Source organism: Eretmochelys imbricata, chromosome 5 (genome assembly GCF_965152235.1).
Source record: "Eretmochelys imbricata isolate rEreImb1 chromosome 5, rEreImb1.hap1, whole genome shotgun sequence".
In the NCBI taxonomy this organism is placed as follows: Eukaryota; Metazoa; Chordata; order Testudines; family Cheloniidae; genus Eretmochelys; species Eretmochelys imbricata.
In genome coordinates this window covers 134,437,756-134,454,842 of record NC_135576.1, presented here as the reverse complement: position 1 = coordinate 134,454,842, position 17,087 = coordinate 134,437,756, and the positions used below count along the sequence as shown (strand labels likewise).

The following is a 17,087-nucleotide window of genomic DNA, read 5'->3' as shown; positions in this document are numbered from 1 at the left end:
ACCAGAGATTTGCAAAGTACATTGCTCCCAATCTAACCATTACTGAGGGCAATTCAACATGCAGTGGCCTGTTCATTAGGCTCTCTCTTCTACATCAACTGCCTCTGCAATTCTCACTTGTGCACAGCAAGAGTCATACTCTTAAATGTGTATCATGAAACCAAAAACAGGTGACAGTCTTCCTGGAGGGGTGGAGGGAGCCCTCCTATCACTCAGCACACTGACAGCTGAGCTCTTCAATGGGTTGTCCATGAGGGACTGATCCTGCATTGAACTAGGGCTGAGGGGCCTTTGCCATCACTACGCTTTAGGATCACAGCCATCTTCAGAAGAAGGATGCCAAACCAATCCTGGCAGTCCATGCAGGATGCCTCACAGCATTCTGCAGGCATAAAAGGGAACATGCCACACAACAAACTCACAAACTCAGATGCTATTGCTTCAGCAATGAGTCACCTGAGATGGCATCCAGCTGGACCGGGGTTAAACACTGCGTTTGCTTGTCATGCAAGCCTCCCATCAACTACAAGGCCATTGGTACAAGGCTGGGGCCACATCAAAGACCTGGGCATTTGAAAGCGAAAGTTGTGTGTGCCAGGCTGATCTGCAAGCACCAGCATCACTCAGCATAGCTCACACAGAGGGAGGAGCATGCCCAGGGGCAGGCATGCAGTACAATGTGCAGAGGGTGGCAGATACGAGACCCTGGAAGTATAGAAACTTCAAAAGACAATTATTGTGAGATGTGCTAGACACTATGGGCACAGGAGATATTCATTAACGTGTGTATCTAGAAATGTGATCTGTTTCCTTGTGAGCTGGGGATTGTATTCTAGCTACACGAGGCAGCGTTACCAAGATTCCTCCAGGAGCTAAAAATCAGAGGGGAATAATTATTGGGAGCATGTGTAATTCTGTGGGTGAGTTAGTGATAGAAAGATAAGGGAGGTGTCATTTGATTAAAAAAAAAACACTACAGAATCATAATTCCAATGGTGCCGTCCTCCGCAGTATGGAACCAGGGATTTGGTGCCACCCGGCTCCCAGCTCCAGGTCCTTGGATTGGTGGAAATTTTGATAATACAGTGAAATCAGTAATGGGTTGACTTGGTACCATTCAAAAGCCATTTCTTGCTTAAACACTATGGTACCAAACATGACAAACCTAAAACAATTATGCAGATATATATTCATGAAAACTTTAAAGAATAATTAAAAACTGGATTTTTAAACACAGGCATGTTTAACACAGCACTCTCAGCTAAATTGTGACAGTACTCTGTTATCAGCTAAACGCTCAGAACATGATATCTGATTTAATTTTTTTAATATTACAGATTACCATAAATGAAAGGAGTGCTTCAGGTTGATTTGCCATCATCGCCAAAAATGAAGCAGGTCAGTGGTACTGATTGTTATGAGTGGCAATGAGGCACTGGTTAAGATGTCAGTATCCAGGCAATAAATTACTGGACTGCATCCACAAACAGCACCCACACAGTTACATCACATAATTAATTACAATCCCAAAGCAATTTATTACAAAATACTGGTTTTTATTTCGGTCTTGATCATTTTTAGGCATCAATGGGGAGAGTACCAACTAGTAGCTGAATCTTTGGAGAATACCTAAACACAATGCTTGCAGGGACCATACATGCTATCAGAAGTGCACATAAACTGAATTTGGCAAGACTGGGGAGGAAGTACATCAAGGATCAGAAAAAAGTTGAAGATCCCATAACAAGGCGAACCGTAGGTGAGACTTGCCTTATACTAGCCATGGAATGTGTTTTGAGAAGAACACTTGCTTTTTCTGCCCTAAGCCCGAAAGCATCCATTAAGCACAGTTACTATATGTGAGACAGGTGAGAAACTGTATGAAGCAATCAGCAAGAAAGTTCCATGGAAAGTAAAGTTAAATGAGTGCAATGACCCAAAACACACCCACACATGACATTTCATATCACATCGAGTGATGCACCAAGAATGTATATAATGTGTTGCATCAAAAGGTAAAAGCAATAGAAACAAATACTGATTTTACTCCTGCAAACTGTGCAACTGAAATTGTTCATCAATTGCCTTGCAGAAGCTGTAATGGGTAGGAAAGTGGTGGCGATGGCCAATCTAGAGGCTAAGTACAGAGAAACAGTTGCTCTGAATGGGACTGAAGAGGAACAAAGCCGAAAGGCTCTGGAAGCACTTACTGAAGATGAACTATGGGACATGGACTTAGCCTGTGATAATCATACCCACAGACATGAATCACAGCGCATATCCTTAAAAGTTGTGGTGCTATCAAAAGCAGAAAAAAGGCCGATGTCAACAGTAATATGAAGACTGTTTGCAACTGCTAAATTTTTACAGAGAAGCATTTTGTCCTGCAGTACATGGCAGTTTCACGGATACAAAATGGATGACCTACAGGAGCTCATTAATATCATGACGAACAACAGTCTTCAGTGATGAGACTGTTAAAGAGGTCAGCTGAATGGATACTCCGGGACATGACTAAGACTATGATTACGTCACAGAGGTCACAGAATCCGTGACGTCCATTGACCTCAGTGACATTTTCTGCCCCGGGGCTGGAGCTCCAAGCTGGCCCCTCACCTCCACCCTGGTGCGGGGACCCCACAGCTTTCCAGCCACGGCGGGGGGACTCCTGGAGCTCCCAGACGCTATGGGGGGGTGAGGAGACCCTGCAGTAGCCCAGGTTCCGCAGGCGGCAGGGGACCCTGGAGCTCCCAGTTGCTGCAGGTGGCAGGGGACCCCCAGAGCTTCCTGCTGCCACGAGTGGTGGGCGCCCCGCCAAGAGCTGCTCAGCTGATGCATGGGAGGAACCCTGGAGCTCCCACTGCAGCGGCAGGAGACACCGGAGCCCCAACAACAGTGGCTGCTGAGCTGAACCCACCTCCCCATTTTGTCAGGGCTATTTTTAGTGAAAGTCAGAGAGACAGGTTATGGGCTTCTGTGAAATTTTTGTTTATTGCCTGTGACTTGTCCATGACTTTTACTAAAAAAAAAGTCCGTTACAAAATCTTAGCCTTAGCCATGACTTGTAGGAAGCCCTCAAAACCCAAAGAATTATCCCAGGCTCCACCAAATCTATGGATTCCTATTAAGAAGAACAGATGAAAGCTGTGCTCTAATGCAAAAAAAAGTCAGAATGAAGGTGGCAGAGATCAGTACAGAGCTAATCGTAGACAGATCATTGTTTGTTCATCACCTGGTTGTGTCCAGATCTCAGTACGATGCTGATCTATGTTAGACTTTGGGAAAGTCTGAGTTCTCCGTGGTAGCACTATCGATGTTCGAATGCGACGGAACAATGCATATGTGCCAGGCAAAAAGCAAACTAATGGTCATTTTGCATGGTCTTCCTAATCCAGCACCTACTTACAAGGGGACCAGAAACTTACACCAACAGAGACCTTACAACATAGCAAACATAGATAGTGTGGCTGAGGTAAAAACTCGCAAACTAGAAACTTAACACCTGCCAAGATGTTAAGGGTTGCTTTTTTTCTTTTTTAAACATAAGCAATGCATCCTTGTGTTAAAGTATAATTAAAATAAATGTATTTGTAAACATTTCTTAAATATATATATATGTACATAATTGTTCTAGGTTTGTCATGCTTGGTAGCACTGCATCTGTGGGAGAAAGCTTTCGAAAGATACCCAACTTGACCCATATCCAATGATGCTATTATCAAAATTTCCAACTGAAAGACATGAAGCTGGGAGCGGGGGTGGCTGGGATGTCAGCGAGTCCCCTCTGCCACACCACGGAGGTGGACACCACTGAAATTATGATTCTGTAGGTTTTTACAAATCAAATGACACCTTCCTGACCCTTCTGTTACTGACTCACCCATGGCCTGAGATTTTGCCACACAATATTCCAGGACTAAAATCCTTGGGACAAGCAAACAACTCCAGAGTAGTACCATCCCCTGGGAGGAACTGCATAGGCTGGATCAGACCCGGATCAAGAAGCCCAGATGACAAAGAAAGAGCTTGTGGTGTAAAAGGTCAGCCTGAACTAACTGAGTGTCCCTCATTTGACCTTTGAGCTGACCTGAGACTGTTACCAAGCGGGCAAAGCCTGCTGGAAGGGCATGAAGCCCTGGAACTTGTCAGGGTCTCCATGATGGGGGGGAAGACAGGGGACACTTGGTAAGCCCAGCATGCGGGAAGACTGATTGTTGCTTTAGGATTGTTTTCCTGTAATTCTTCTGTTCTAAATACAATAAATGCTCTGTGAAAACTGGCTGCTCACTGTGCCGAGAGAGAGCGAACCACAGGTGCTGCACTCACTGCAGACTTGCTGGGATAGTAAGAGTTAACTGCAGGGGGACAGCAAGCCTAGATCCCTTATCTGGAGGAAGAGGGACATGGGTCCCTGTTCATACAGACATGACACTTGGAGGTCTGAGACCTGAAAGGGCACGCTTGAGAAGACCATGGAGGGAGCAGAGGTGCAGCAAACCCAGGAACTGAGAGGAAGAGAAACCACACACCAACTCTGTAAATGGAGATCCTGTTGCTGGCGTCGAGGACAGCAAGGTCTGCGCTCTTTGCGGGGTCTGTGTGGAATGCGACCTGGTTCACCGCCTGCTGGAGCTGGAGCTGGAAGGTGCACATGGGCGGAGGCAGCACAGAATGCTGGAAGGCCGTTACTAGCACCTTATCTGAGAAAACAGGAAACTCAGGCTGTGAACCATCCCACGACTGCAGCTCCAGCTCTGACCCGGACTGCAACAGGCACAGCAATACTGCCAGTGGAAGAGGCGGCTTGGAGCGTGGGGAGGGGTACAACGAAGGGCTGCTCTGCTCACGGAGGCCCTGATTGAAAGCCCATTAATTCAACTCCCATGGACTCTGAGGGGCTTTGGATTTAGCCCTGAAGGAGGGAGCTCTCCCTCACACTAGGGTCTTTTATCATGTCCCTCAGTGAGAGGAGCAGCACTCCAGCACTGCAATGCCCCAGACAGACAGACCTGCTAAACAGCGGACACACCAACGTTTAACACATCCCCCCGTCACTGACTTGGTCTCCAGCAGTCACCTCCATCAATAACGGCCACGCTGGCCACAAGGCGGCTCTCCTCCCCGATGCTGCGGTCGGTGCTCCAGTGCCAGTCGTAGCAGAGGGCGTGCCACCCCCTGCAGAGAGCATGCAGTCGGCGTGGGATCTCAGGGTCCCACCGCAGTGACACGAGCTGGCTTTTCTCAGCGCTGCCAAAACGCAGGCTCTGCTTCAGGTACCAGTGATAGTTCCCCACTGTCCAGAGCTGAACTGCACAGAGAAATGTCGTCATCACGCATTGCATGGGGGCTGGGGCAGTAAGGTCACAGCTGGCACCCTGCCGGACCTTTCCCACTCGCAGCTCGGGGGGATCCAGCGGTTTTAGCTGAATGTTCGGGCCCTATCTCTGTCATGGCCGCCACCAAAGATTATTTCAGCAGCCCTTCAGCCTGTCTAACCTTCAGTCACCCTCTGCTCCAGGGAGGAAGACTAGCTTTGGGGTTAACACACTACACTGGACACAAAAGATCCCGGTTCAATCCCTGTCCTGCCAGACTCCCTATGTGACTAGTGCCCAGTCACTTTGCTCTCAGTACAGGGGGATAACCACCATTCCTGTCTCCCATCCTCTATCTTGCCTATTAAGATAGTGAGCTCTTTGGGGCAGGGGCAGTCTCTTGCTGTGTCTGTGCAGCACCCAGCACAAAGCAACCCTGAGCTCAAAAATTTGCTAAAAAGAACCTAAAAATTCTGTGCTCCTCCTCTTCCCTGCAAAAGACCTTTCCCCAAAGGGGACATCAGCATTAAGGGCTGGGATCTTCAGTCACTGGTGTAGATGTTTCAGAAGCCCACTAATGGGCAGTGAGGTTTGGCATTGCTTCCAGAGCAGCTGGCCCAGACAATGCCCGTGAGCAAAATCTAGTGAACCAGGGCAGTTTCTCCTGACCTTGCACAGGCATCTCAAAACACTGAGCAGAATCTCCCCATGTCTTCTGGCATATTGCCTCCCCACACCTCCTAATTAACGTGCACTTGGGGGCAGTCAGGGCACTGCAAGTATTCTTACCATAGGTGTTTGTCCCGGAGTTCTTTTCTTTCTTAAGATCTTCCAGCCAAACTGCCAGGATGGTAGAGTCTAAGTTCCAAAGCAGCTCGTTAACCTGATGGGACAGAGTCTCTCATTGGTGTTTCTGCCCCTATACGAGGCAGACCACTCAAGGTTAAAAATGTTAGTTGGCTCCCTCCTTGCCCAGACAGCACTCAAGTGAGCACATCATTGCAGTGACTAGAAAGCAGTAAAATATTACAAAGCTTATGCCAGGAAATCCCCCAGGCATGATGTGAAGATGGTAGACCCCAGCCCTGCCTTAGGAAACTAAGGGGGGAATTAAGTAGAACCTCTTATACACTCTGCACAGTGCCTGCGGGAGGGAACAGCTTAAACAAGCCCACTGAGGAGTCACACACTCTCCATTCACACAACAGTCGTGCTCTGCCGTATTTTAGATCCTACTCTTTCCCATGCATCACCTGCAACCCCACCCCAGCTACAAGGCACAGTGGTGTCACTGAAATAGAGCCTTCTCCCCAGCTGGGGCGAGACCGTCCAGAGGCTGGAAGTGTTGTCTCCAGGAGATCCTGGTGATCAAATGCTAGAGCCTCTTGAGGGGCTGCTGTCTCCTCAGTAGGGAACGCACTTAAAAAAAAATACACTGCCTTCAGTGGGAGATTGGTTGAGCCCATGGTTCTGCTCTTGCTCCTAGGTACTTTGTGACCAAGAGATAGATAAGAGCCTGATTTTAAAGAAATCTGAATTTCCCAGGGTGCTGAGTGCCCAGCTGGTGTCAACAGGGCCACCTGTAGCCCAGCACTCCTGAGCTGGGCCCGTGCATACTACAAGGGACTCTTTCACCCAACCTCTCTCGTAAAGAGTCACAATTTGGTGCTTCCTACCTCCCGTCTCTTTCTGTAGAGACTAAAGTCTGTCAGTGACTAAAGGCAACGATGGGCCCAGTCTGCAGAGATCAGAGCTAGACACAAATCTGGATCTGCAGTTTAGATTCAGATCACTATCAAGATGAGAACTAGCAACTAATTTGAAATCTGGATCCAGGTTACTCTAGATTTGGGGTTACTCAGATCTGGGCCCGTCACTACTGACCACTGACCACAACCCTTCATGTTCAGCAGACCCCAGCAGACAGGTCTCCACACCAAATAGCAGCAAGCACTGCATACACAGGAGGGCGACAGCCTGGACCCCTCACCTACCTTGGCTTGGCCTTTCTGAAATGGGAGGGTGAATTCCCCGTGAAGGAGACCATTTTTCTCAAAGAAGACAACATCATGTTTGTTGGGTTTCTCCTGTGTGGATGCTATCAGGCTTCCAGAGGGCCTTAAAACAAATGCAAGGGTAATGCATGAGTGACCACAACTGATTGCAAATTTAAGGCAAAGAACACATCTAGCTGCTTGCCCTTGCCCAGTAGCACACAAACCAAAGGAGGATCAGAGCATGTGCTGTTATCAGGCCTCCAGCCAAAGCTCTTGCACCGCCATGCAGACCTTACTCCGGGTTCACAACACCCCTGTAGAAATAATATTAATACAGGAGAGGATAAGTGCTGCTGTCCCTCCCAAAGCTGAGCCAGCCTGGTGAGGTGTTGCTATAAGACCATACATAGAGCCTAACCTCTCCTACCAGCTCTGGCCTCACCTCCTGAGTGGAAGGGGGAGCTGCCCTGGGAAACAGGAATGATTGGCTCTAAACGGCTCTTCCTCTTTACATGTTTGACTAGAAGGAGGGAAGCTCAAAGCACGAAAACAAAGGAGGGAAAGGATCCTTCAGGCTCTGACAGATGTTGATGAAACACCTCAGCCAGTGAACAAACCCAACCCCATCCACCAGAAACACACACTGCTCATTACTCACTTCCACGCCAGTGCTTGTTCTAGTCCTGGGATAGGCTCACTTGTCGACTGTAAGACCAGCTCCCTGCTCCACACTCTGACCTTCCGGGCTCCTACACGAGACAAGGGGTGGGGTGGGGAGAGAGAGACAGGAAACTCAGGAAAAGCGTACTCTGCTTTTGGTGGGGTGAGGTGCGGGTGGAAAGGGACAACTTCTTCATGAAGACCCAGAGCACAAATGCAAAGTATGGGCACCCCTCACAGATAATGGCAGCTGCGGACAGGCTCACTGGAATTGCTGTGCAACTCACAATTATGACACAGCTGTGCATGATTTTGCACAAAGTTGGACAATTTGATTGTGACCATTCTCCTGCTTAAAGCGTCAGAAAATAACTCTTTTCTGCTTGGAGTTTCTCATGTGCATTCTATATTCAAACTTCCCAAACAACTCTGAGTTTCACATGTCCTTGCATTTCTGAGAGTTCAGATTCCAAAAACAACTTCTTTTGCATTCTGAGATGCGCTGAACAGTTTTGGCCCAGCCACAATTAAAAGACCGCTTGATGCGCGACATTAACTCCTTCCGTGCATGGTCCTGAATGAGAACAGGGGCCCAGCTGACACTTGAAATAAATGAGGGTCAAAATCCAAACTGTTTGGAAGACCAGCTTCTCTGGTAGCAGTTTCATGTTCTGACAGAAAGCCCCAGATAACAAATGGGAGAGGCTCGGGTCTGGCCCTGCAGAGGACAGCCTAACTTGCACCCTTTGGTTCTATAAGCTAGGACGTTCTGTTGGCACCCCAACTGGGTAGGGACATAACACTGAGTTACAATCACAGCTATCTGCCAGAACCCAGCACCCGAAGTTTCGATCAGAACAAGTGAAGTATCAGTTAGTGATAGCAAGTTACTTACTCCCCAATACGTTTGGAAACCAAGGCAAAAGCCACATAAGCTGGGTGTTTCTAATGGGCAGGAGGAGCAGTTTGGAAAGGTTTGCTTTCAGAACAGCACGGTTTCAAAAGTTTGCTCCTAGCCTGAGACAGGGAGGAGTGAGAGGGAGAAATAAAACACACCAGCAATTCTAGCCACTGCTTTGCTTTCCAGGATGCGGCAGAAACTACCACCCTCCTCGTGCAATAGCCATCACACCAATTCTTACCTTGGCTAATCTCTGAATCCAGGCCTGAGAGACAGACAATTAGGTCAATGGAAAGTGAGAAAGAGCAGAGCTGTGAAGTTAGAATCTAGGCCCGTTTCCCTGCACAGGGGCATTTCAGGTCCAGAGTTTTACTCAGACCCATCTATACTGAAAACCAGGCCCAAAATGGAAGGAAAAACCTTCCACTTTTTTCTTTAACTGCCAATTACTAAATATGACAAAGTAAGGCAGCTTTGCCAGCTTGATAACCTGATAGCCTCCCACACCAGCACAGGTAAATACTTCAATTTGGGGCTGGGCAGATTTTCTACATCAGTTAATCCCATACCTGTCTGTGGACAAATAGCGCTCACTGCTACAAACTGCCCATCTCCTCTCCAGGTGACTCGGGGTCGGCCGTCATCAGAGGATGAAGCAGGTGGCACCTCCTGAAGTTTTACAGGAAAAACCAAAGGATCAGGTGTAAGTCTGAAATGGCTGCTGCTGGAATGGCCTTTGACTACAGAAAGCTATTGGCTGCCCCTACCCTTTGCAAGAGTCCATTATGTAGTTTATTACAACAACAAAAACAGTGTTAAAAGAATGTTAAGGTGGCAAAGTTAAACACTCAACAGTTAGGAAATGCCAGTAATAAGACTGTCCATGCAACCTTAATTTGGCCCCCTTGTGCGCCTGCATTATGATACAGCCTTTAATGACAATCACATCCATTTTAGTCACAGGTCTTCTCACTTTTTCAGTGCACAGGACAGACTTTGCTCTAGGGATGAACCAGGGCTGTGTAGTAAAGGGGGCTGTTGTCTGTGGGACCCTGTCTGATGGGTTGCAGAAGTTTGAAGGTGTGCGGTGAATTAGACAGGGAACTGCAGAAAGAGAAAGGCTGGTCTTCTGGTTAGAACAGCTGAATGCCAGACTGGAGAACAGGATTCTATCCCTCCCTCTGCCATGGGGTTCTTGTGCGATGCCGGGCAAGGCACTAACACCAACACATTCAGAGGTGATGGATCACTAACTGTGTGCTCCTTGTTTCCTGGGACCCTGAACTTGAGACCCTGGGGTCTGATCTGCAGAAGTGCTGAGCGCTCACAGCTGCTACTCAGGTCAACGGGAGCTGTGCTGTGAACATATGAGGCACTATACAATAGCACATACGCTGAAAAATCATGCCCCAGGTGTCTCAAATTGGGCATCCAAAATTAGTGGAATCTTTTGAAAATTTTGGCTTTAATCTGTGCCTCAATTCCCAATAACACTGCACATCTCACAGGGGTGCTGTGAAGACACATTTGTTAATGTTTGGGAAGCGCTCACACTTCGCTGATGAAGTGCCAGAGAAGAGCCCATGAGGAAATTCAGAATTCTATCTTCATAGCAGAGTTCAAACAGTGTGAAAAATAATAAGGCATGGGGGACACACTGAATTATGTGGCTAAAACAAAATATTGACTAACTCTCATTAAGTCACCAGTGTCCACCCTGTACGCTGAACAAGGCAGGGGTCCTATGGAAAAATACTGTCCGTGATCATAATGTAAAAAGAAAAGGAGTACTTGTGGCACCTTAGAGACTAACCACAAGCTTTCGTGAGCTACAGCTCACTTCATCGGATGTATCCGATGAAGTGAGCTGTAGCTCACGAAAGCTTGTGGTTAGTCTCTAAGATGCCACAAGTACTCCTTTTCTTTTTGCGAATACAGACTAACACGGCTGCTACTCTGAAACCTATCATAATGTAGACACTCAAGGGAGCAGAGTTAAGGCTGTACAAGTATCCTTCATTCTGGCTTTTCATAACTATTGAGTGCTTGACTTTGCCATCGTAGCGTTTCTTTAACTTAATTTTGTTTGTGTTATTTCCTAGGATTTAAAAAAGTAAACGGCAAAAAAAGATTCCACCATGTGACATCTCTCTGAATTTGACACCCATCCAGGCCATCAGCAGGGCTGGAACCATAGACCCAAAGCATAGACCTCTGCCACGTAAGCTGAGTAACTGTTAGCAGTAGAGTAGAATCTCAGAGTTATGAACACCAGAGTTACCAACTGATCAGCCAACCACACACCTCATTTGGAACCAGAATTAAGCAGTCAGACAGCAGCAGAGACACACATACACAGAGCAAATACAGTACAGTACCGTGTTAAATAAACTATTAAAAAAAATAAAGGGAAAGCAGCATTTTTCTTCTGCATAGTAAACTTTCAAAGCTGTATTAAGTTAATGTTCAGTGGTAAACTGTTGAAAGAACCACCATAACCTTCTGTTCAGAGTTACGAACATTTCAGAGTTACAAACAACCTCCACTCCTGAGATGTTCGTAACTCTGAGCTTCTACTGTAGTAGGTTGTCATCTGCCACTGGGACCAGCCACTAGAGGGGGATGAGACACTTTGCCAATGGGTTTCACAGATATTTTCTGACAGCTGAGGAATGATGAGTCTCAGAGACCCTGGGCTTCATTCCGGGCTCAGGAGGGGAGCATGCTCTAGTGGGCAAAGACCTTTCTGCCCATTTCCCCCAAAGCCTGACCCCCTTCCTGCCCTGTACTCTCCAATCTGTCTCCTAGTCCCAATGCCAGTCTCCACTGCTCCCCACGTTCCACATTCCAAGCCCAGTCTCCTTGCCCAACCAGTCCTCAATTCCCCCTGGGGGCACCCCAAACCAGTCACAGACTTCCCTTCATGCTAGCTCCAGTCTATTCACCCAGGCACCTTGTCTCAGTCTCCTTGCCCAACCAGTTTAAGGCACTCCCAACTCCTTGTCCTATGTCAGACTTCCCCACCTCCCCATCCTTGCATTGGCTTCTTGTCCCAACCTACTCCCTCCCGACCCAGCTCTTGATCCTGTGCTCAAGTCAGGTTGCTTCCTCCTCCACACGCCCTGGGCCCCAGCAAAGGGTCACTGTGTGCACAGGACACAATATCCCTGCTCTCAGCTCTGGTGCCCGGTGCCACAAAAGCCCTATGCTGCCAGGGACAGCAATTGTAGGGAAAGTCCTGCTCAGCCCCTGAAGCCTGGGATGGTGTATGTGCAGTCCAGTTGCCATGTAGGAGCTATGAGGGGACAAAGAATGCTCAGTGCAGACAGGATCTTCAGAGAATTTAGCTGCTGCACTTTAACAAGTATGAAATAAGACTTCCTGAAGGCTTATAACTTGACCAATTTTGGTGAATTTTTATGGAAACAGCAAAAGGCACATCCCTGACACAAAGGCCTTGCCATATTTTCAAAGTCTATGCCCCAAAGTTTGGGGATGCTATCGTTTGCCAATGAAACAGCAGTAAGTACTTTTTAAAAACTTGGGCAAAACAAAATATTCCTCTCCAATCTCATTCTCAGAAAAAGAGTTGAACCATTTTAGGTGAAACTTTAAAAAAAAAAATCCTGTGACAGACATCTGGTGTGAAAGTTTCAATGCGAACAGTTAAAGTTTGGCAAAGATGCAAGCAACTGAAAACAGGGTCTTATAACAGGAAGCACTGGGCAAACTGCACTCCAGGCAGCACCACCTGCGCTGCCTGTTGTGTTTGAAAACCACTCTGAACCCGTCAGTGCTGAGTGAGCAGCACAGCCATTCAACCCCGCATTACTGAAGTAGAGAGGGGGGAAGTATTTGACTTAAATCAAGTGAACAGTGAACAAATTAGGTGATAAATAGGGACATAATGTCAGGGAAGAAGCAGGAGAGTGTGAGCGTCATTTCTCTGCATAGCATGGAGGGAAAGACAATAGCTCTCTCTGTATAGCTGTCCCATCTGGGCAGCATGGAGACCTCATATATCAGTGCAGTACCGTTTGCTTGCGATGAGCTGCCTGTTTGCCCTCTGATCCATGGAACTGTGTCTCCTTTTTACCCCAACCAACAGTGATGAACTTTCCTACAGGAGAGAGAATTGCAATATCTGAAGACTTACAAAATGGTACCATGCAGTTTGACAGACAAATAGAACCTCAACGCAGCATCACCTTCCTAGCCTATTGTGCAGGAGAAGCTGTTAGAGCTATTCTATGGGATGCATTTCCTAGAGATACATGTGGCTAACAGCACTGCAGCAGCTGGGTAACTTTCCAGCAGGTTTGACACATTTAGCGCCTTTGCTGCCAAGAAAATATTGACACTCAGCTGCAATTTACTAACCTGACAGTAGTATCCTGCTGCCTCCTGGGCAGAGTTTATGCTGTTCGTTCATTTCATTCATTATTATGAGAGAACAATGAAATACTTTTGAGTGTCTGTATTCACTGCAACAACTCACCTTCCCCAAAGTCATCCTGGTGGATCTCCCTTTCAGTAATTGGTTCAAAGTCCTTTGTCATCATAATAAGAGTTTGCTGACCTGCATTGTAAACAGACGAGCCAGAATTAAAAATTACATGTGTGGTATTCTCCAGTGCAAGAGAGAAGGTTGAATTCAGTTTCCCTGTTTGTCACATAGCAAAAGCAGAGGAAAAAAAATCACTCCCAACAACAGGAAAATATGATTGTAAAGCCACAAAAATTGGCAGGGAGACTCAGAGGCAAGCAGCTCTTGAACACTACCTTGAATTCAGCTTTGAAACTGAGTAGGTTTTAAGTTGACAGTGATTCCTATAAGTAGAAAAGGTCTTAAAGCAAAACCACAAATTCAATGCAGTAACATCCAAAAATCTAGTGAAAAACACAGCATATGTATTGAATTTCTTACCTCTACAATTACAATTGTAAAATCTCAGTGTTATTTCACCTCCGCACGAAGTCATGGTTATCTTTTTAATGAGTCCTATTGCGACACTCTGTACTTCGGGGGAACACCATACACCCCCGCATGTTCATCTTTATAAAATGACTGCGTGGTATCCAATGCAAAGTTTGTCACGTTGGGTGTCTTCAGAAGGCTGATCATGCACTGAGCATGGTTGTAACAGTAATGTTATAATAAGGTTACAGGTTATAATTTCATGTATATAGTTACGAGGCTGAATATGTATCCTCATGGCTTAAAGCAAGCCCATGAAAAAACTCTGCCTCTCTGTTCTTGGAGTTCACACCTCGTCATGGCATGGATGGGATAAACCCAGCCCAGCCTCACAGGAACAATGGATACTGGCTTAGGCAGCAACAAAACAATCTATTAAACCCTAGAGAAAGTCATCCCCTTCCTTTGGGCAGTTTGGGACTGTGATGGGGTAATGCCCACCTGACTCTGAGGAGGGCGGGGGGTGGGGGAGAAGAGAGGGAGAAGAGCCAAGAGGAAAGAAAGGACATGATAAAAGGGAGAGACTCTCTCTCTTCCATCTACAGCAAGTTAAAGAAGTATGGGCTGGATGAATGGACTATAAAGGTGGATAGAAAGTTGGCTAGATTGTCAGGCTCAACGGGTAGTGATCAATGGCTCCACCTCTAGTTGGCAGCCGGTATCAAGTGGAGTGCCCCAAGGGTCGGTCCTCGGGCCGGTTTTGTTCAGTATCTTCATAAATGATCTGGAGGATGGCGTGGATTGCACCCTCAGCAAGTTTGCAGATGACACTAAACTGGGAGGAGAGGTAGATATGCTGGAGGGTAGGGATAAGATACAGAGGGCCCTAGACAAATTAGAGGATTGGGCCAAAAGAAATCTGATGGGGTTCAACAAGGACAAGTGCAGGGTCCTGCACTTAGGAAGGAAGAATCCCATGCACCGCTACAGACTAGGGACCGAATGGCTAGGCAGCAGTTCTGCAGAAAAGGACCTAGGGGTTACAGTGGACGAGAAGCTGGATATGAGTCAACAGAGTGCCCTTGTTGCCAAGAAGGCCAATGGCACTTTGGGATGTATAAGTAGGGGCATTGCCAGCAGATCGAGGGATGTGATCTTTCCCCTCTATTTGACATTGGTGAGGCCTCATCTGGAGTACTGTGTCCAGTTTTGGGCCCCACACTACAAGAAGGATGTGGAAAAATTGGAAAGCGTACAGTGGAGGGCAACAAAAATGATTAGGGGACTGGAACACATGACTTATGAGGAGAGGCTGAGGGAACTGGGATTGTTTAGTTTGCAGAAGAGAAGAATGAGGGGGGATTTGATAGCTGCTTTCAGCTGCCTGAAAGGGGGTTCCGAAGAGGATGGATCTAGACTGTTCTCAGTGGTAGCTGATGACAGAACAAGGAGTAATGGTCTCAAGTTGCAGTGAAGGAGGTTTACGTTGGATATTAGGAAAAACTTTTTCACTAGGAGGGTGGTGAAGCACTGGAATGCGTTACCTACGGAGGTGGTGGAATCTCCTTCCTTCGAGGTTTTTAAGGTCAGGCTTGACAAAGCCCTGGCTGGGATGATTTAGTTGGGGTTGGTCCTGCTTTGAGCAGGGGGTTGGACTAAATGACCTCCTGAGGTCCCTTCTAACACTGATATTCTATGATTCTAAGTGACAGAAAAGGAAAGAGACCTGGGTGTATTGGTCGATAACAGGATGACAATGTAATGCAGTTATGAAAGAGGCAAATATGATGCTATGATGCATCAGGCAGGACATATTCGAGAGAGAGAGAGAGAGAGAGAGAAGTAGTAATGCCATTTTACAAGGCACTGGTAAGACCTCATCTGGAGCCCGTACAATTCTGATCACCCACGGTCAAGAGAGATGAATTCAAACCGGAACTGGTGCAGATAAGTGACCGGGGGAATGGAGGGCCTATCATATGAGGGGAGACTGGAAGAGTTAGGCTTGCTAAGCCCAGCAAAACAAAGGTCGAGAGGGGATGTGACTGCTCTCTATAAATACATCGGGGGGGGGGGGGGGGCAACAGGGAGGGAGAAGAGCTATCGAACATAAAGGACAATATTGGCATAAGACCAAAAAGATATTAACTGGCCATGAACAAATTCAGACTGGAAATTTGAAGGTTTCTAACCATTAGGGGGGTGAGGTTCTGGAAGTCTCCCAGTAGGAGCTGTGCAGGCAAACAACTTAATTTTGAGAGAAAGCTGGACATGTACAAGAGGAATTGCATAGCAGGGCCTGGTAGCTCTTAGAGTCCCTCCTGATCCATGTCAGATAATCATAAAAATCTCATGCTTCAGGTCTTCAGCTGGTCACCCACAGGGTCAGAAAATGGTATTCTCTCTCCCCTCCCCCCCCACAAAGTATTCTGGGTTTTTCGTCTCCTTCCTCTGAAGCACAGAGGTGGCCACGGCTGGAGACAGGACATTGGCTGGTATGGGCTGATGCTCTGGGGTGGCACTAAGTCTCCTTCTCAGGCGGCTGGTTCTTGCTCACATGCTCGGGTCTAACAGGCCATATGTGGGGTCAAGAAAAATTTTTCCCTCAGGTCAGATAGGCGGCAACCTTGGGATTTTTTGCCTTCGTCTGCAGCCTGGGATGAGGGTCACTTGCCAGGGTTATCTTGGTGTATGTCACTTGATCAATTCCCTGCCATTCCAGGGACCTTGGGCACCTCAGGCCCTCCTGTTCTGTCTTTGGAACACAATAGTTTAGACTAGGGCTTTGATTAATCGCAGTTACCTCATGCAATTAACTCAAAAAAAATTAATCACAGTTTTAATTGCACTGTTAAACAATAGAACACCAACTGAAATTTTTTAAATATTTTGGATGTTTTTCTACATTTTCATATATATTGTATTCTGTGTTGTAATTGAAATCAAAGTGTATATTTTTTATTACAAATATTTGCACTGTAAAAATAAGCAAATAGTATTTTTCAATTCACCTCATACAAGCACTGTAGTGCAAACTCTTTATTGTGAAAGTGCAACTTACAAATGTAGAATTTTTTGTTACATAACTGCACCCAAAACCAAAACAATGTAAAACTTCAGTGCCTACAAGTCCACTCAGTCCTACTTCTTGTTCAGCCAATCGCTAAGACAAACAAGTTTGTTTACATTTACAGGAGATAATGCTGCCCTCTTGTTAAGGCTTGGCTACACTTGCGAGTTACAGCGCATTAAAGGAGCCCCAGGCGCACTAGCTCACTACCCGTCCACACTGGCAA

The 17,087-nt window shown here is 46.8% G+C and overlaps 1 protein-coding gene across 2 annotated transcripts in view; it reads right to left on the bottom strand.

Moving 5' to 3' along the window:
• ELP1 (elongator acetyltransferase complex subunit 1) overlaps nt 1–17,087 on the bottom strand; it is a 112,176-nt gene that overhangs the window by 81,279 nt on the left and 13,810 nt on the right. For both annotated transcript variants that reach the window (XM_077817961.1, XM_077817963.1), the window contains exons 5-12: nt 13,372–13,452; nt 12,908–12,993; nt 9,443–9,542; nt 7,971–8,061; nt 7,310–7,433; nt 6,105–6,198; nt 5,078–5,308; nt 4,530–4,700 (exon numbers count right to left, since the gene is read on the bottom strand). In XM_077817961.1, coding sequence (XP_077674087.1) covers nt 4,530–4,700; nt 5,078–5,308; nt 6,105–6,198; nt 7,310–7,433; nt 7,971–8,061; nt 9,443–9,542; nt 12,908–12,993; nt 13,372–13,452 — 978 coding nt within the window. The remainder of the gene's footprint in view (nt 1–4,529; nt 4,701–5,077; nt 5,309–6,104; nt 6,199–7,309; nt 7,434–7,970; nt 8,062–9,442; nt 9,543–12,907; nt 12,994–13,371; nt 13,453–17,087) is intronic.